The sequence below is a fragment of the Nematolebias whitei genome, chromosome 22 (assembly GCF_014905685.2).
Source record: "Nematolebias whitei isolate Nwh7 chromosome 22, NemWhi1, whole genome shotgun sequence".
In the NCBI taxonomy this organism is placed as follows: domain Eukaryota; kingdom Metazoa; phylum Chordata; class Actinopteri; order Cyprinodontiformes; family Rivulidae; genus Nematolebias; species Nematolebias whitei.
Window position 1 is genome coordinate 26,720,060 of NC_056519.1, and position 3,396 is coordinate 26,723,455.

A 3,396-nucleotide genomic window follows, 5' to 3' on the forward strand; every position below is an offset into this window, starting at 1 on the left:
GGTCAGTGGGCAGAATACTTTGAAGACCTCCTCAATCCCACCGGCACGTCTTCCACTGAGGAAGTGGAGCCTGGGGACTTTGGGTCGGGCCCTCCAATCTCTGGTACTGAGGTCACCGAGGTGGTTAAAAAGCTCCTTGGTGGCAGGGCCCCAGGGGCAGATGAGATTCGCCCGGAGTTCCTTAAGGCTCTGGATGTTGTGGGGTTGTGTTGGCTTACACAACTCTGCAATATTGCGTGGACATCAGGGGCAGTTCCCCTGGATTGGCAGACTGGGGTGGTGGTTCCCCCCCATTCAATAAGGGGTGTGTTCCAACTACAGGGGGATCACACTCTTAAGCCTCCCTGTATGGTCTATTCAGGAGTTCTGGAGAGGAGGGTCTGTCGGATAGTCGAACCTTGGATTCAAGAGGAGCAGTGCGGTTTTTGTCCTGGTCGTGGAATACTGGACCAGCTCGACATCCTCAGCAGGGTGCTGGAAGGTGCATGGGAGTTTGCCCAACCAATCTACATGTGCTTTGTGGACTTGGAGAAAGCGTTTGTCCGGGTTCCCTTGGGGAACCCTGTGGGGGTACTCCAGGAGTATGCAGTACCAGGTCCTTTGATACGGGCTGTTAGGTCCCTGTACGACCTGTGTCAGAGCTTGGTCCGCATTGCTGACAGTAAGTCTGGTTCGTTCCCAGTGAGAGTTGGACTCCGCCAAGGTTGCCCTTTGTCACCGATTCTGTTCATAACTTTTATGGACATAGATTTTAGGTGCAGCAAAGGTGCTGAGGGGATCCAGTTTGGTGGCCTTAGGATTGCGTCTCTGCTTTTTGCAGATGATATGGTCCTATTGGCTTCATCAGGTCGTGATCTACAGCTTTCTCTGGAACGGTTCGCAGCCGAGTGTGACACGGCCGGGATGAGGATCAGTTCCTTCAAATCTGAGGCCATGGTCTTGAGCTGGAAAAGGGTAGAGTGCCCTCTCCGGGTCGAGGAGGAGGTCCTGCCTCAAGTGGGTGAGTTTAAGTATCTTGGGATCTTGTTCACAAAGGAGGGAAAAATGGAGCGTGAAATCGATTGGCGGATAGGTGCAGCATCGGCAGTGAAGCGGGTGCTGTACTAGTCAGTCGTGATGAAGAGAGAGCTGAGTCAAAAGGCGAAGCTCTCAATTTACTGGTCAATCTATATTCCTTCCCTCATCTATGGTCATGAGCTTTGGGTTGTGACCGAAAGAACAAGATCATGGATACAGGCGGCTGAAATGAGCTTTTTCCGTAGGGTGTCTGGGCTCTCCCTTAGAGATAGAGTGAGACGCTCGGTCATCCAGGAGGGACTCAAAGTAGAGCCAGTTGAGGTGGCTCGGGCATCTGTTTAGAATGCCTCCTGAACGCGTCCCTGGAAAGGTGTTCCGGGCACGTCCCACCGGGAAGAGACCAGAGGATGACCCAGGACACGCTGGAGGGACTATGTTTCTCGGCTGGCCTGGGAACGCCTTGGGATTCCACTGGAGGAACTGGCCCAAGTGGCTGGGGAGAGGAAAGTCTGGGCCTCCCTACTTAGGCTGCTACCCCCGCGACCCGACCCCGGACAAGCGGAAGAAAATGGATGGATGGATGGATGAATTTGTCCAAAGGACCTGACAACCCTCGTAGATATACAGTATCTACCTGGATTACTGAGCATGCATCAGGACATTTTTTGATCCTATGTGTTATATTTTGGGGATTTTTAGATACAGGCACAACAACACATTTCACTGCATATATACCATGTGTGATTGTGCATGAAACAAATGTAATTTATTTTATCTTATCTTCCTGTTGGCATCTTCAGGCCATGGCCTTCAGTGTGCACTGGGCAGTTTGTAGCAAGTGTAAAACAGCAGGGCTGTGTTAACTCCTCTAAATTCATGGCCATGGTTCTCAACCAGAAAAAGATAGAATACTTTCTCCAGGTCAGGGATGAGTATCTGCCTTAAGCAGAAGAGTTCAAGCATCAAGAAGTCTTATTCACAAGTAATGGTAGGGTGGAGTAGGATGGACTGACGGCTTGGCACCTTGTCACCAGTAATGAGGACAATGCTTTGGTCTGTCATGGTGAAGAAAGAGTTGAGTAGAAAACAACTCTTAAGTTTCTGATCAGTCCACATTCCAACACTCACTTGTGGTCAGGTATAGATCATAACCTAAGAACAAGAGCTAGGATACAAGTGGCTGCAATGAGTTTCCTTTGTAGGGTGGCTGGACTCAGCCTTAGATATGAGGTGAGGAACTCTGTCATCTAGGGGAGTTTGATCTGCTCCTTCTTCTCATTCAAAGAAGCTAAGGTGGTTCAGACATTTGATTATGATGTCTCCTGGACACCTCTTTTGGAAATTTTTGACATGTTCCACTAACAGGAAACAACTGGAGGAGACCAAAAACTTGCTGTAGGGATTAAATATATTCTCTCTGCCCTGGGAAGACCTTGGGAACCTCCAGGTAGAGCTGAGCAGTACCGTTGGAGAGAGGAAAGTTTGGTTAATGGTAAATGGACTGTACTTCTATATCGCCTTTCTATCTTATCAAGACACTCAAAGCACTTTACAATCTGTTCCCTCATTTACCCATTCATACAGCAGGCACTCTACTACATCTCTACAAAGCTAATTGAACAAATCATTCTAAAGAGACTAATCAGTGCTTTAGATTACATTCATACACATGAATGAGACACATCAGAGGCAATGAGAGGTTCAGTGTCTTGCCTAGGGATAATTTGGCATGCGACTGCTGGTGGATTCGAACCCCAACTCTTGCATTGGAGGACAACTGCTCTAACCATTCAACCACAGTCGCTCCTTCTAGAACTGTTGGCCTTGTGAACAAACAACAGGTATGTAGTTGAAGATGGATTGATATGGTGAAACTGTATGGCCCATGTAAATCTGTGCTGACCCCTGTGTGAATCAGTTTGGACTTTAATCCCATTTTAACCCGTGAGTGAACTAGTATGGATGCATTTGTGAACCAGTTTGGCCCCTGTGTGAACTAGCGTAGACCTAGAATGAATCTCACTCTTGCAGGCATTGGTATATTGTCCCTCAGCCGGTCTCCATGGAAGATCGTGGTAGAAATCCTGACACTTTTCACAGTTCAGTCCTTTAGTGTTGTGATTACACATACAGTGACCATGTACCTGAAACACAAAGATGAAAGTCACTGTTCAAAACAATTCATCAATCCCCAAATACAGTAATTATTTTGGTAAGTACCGTAATTTCTGGACTATAAATTGCTACTTTTTTCACATACTTTAAACACTGTGGCTTATACAATGCTGCGGCTAATTTGTAGATTACTTTTTGACAGCCTAAGGAGCTTCCTGCTACCAAAACATTTAGCCTCGTCACATTAATACACATCTCTCTTTT

At 47.3% G+C, this 3,396-nt stretch overlaps 1 protein-coding gene across 1 annotated transcript in view; it reads right to left on the reverse strand.

The window, feature by feature from the left end:
• LOC119428568 (laminin subunit beta-1-like) overlaps nt 1-3,396 on the reverse strand; it is a 22,656-nt gene that overhangs the window by 12,801 nt on the left and 6,459 nt on the right. The window contains exon 3 of the mRNA XM_037696251.1: nt 3,041-3,161. Within this exon, the coding sequence (XP_037552179.1) occupies nt 3,041-3,161 (121 nt within the window). The remainder of the gene's footprint in view (nt 1-3,040; nt 3,162-3,396) is intronic.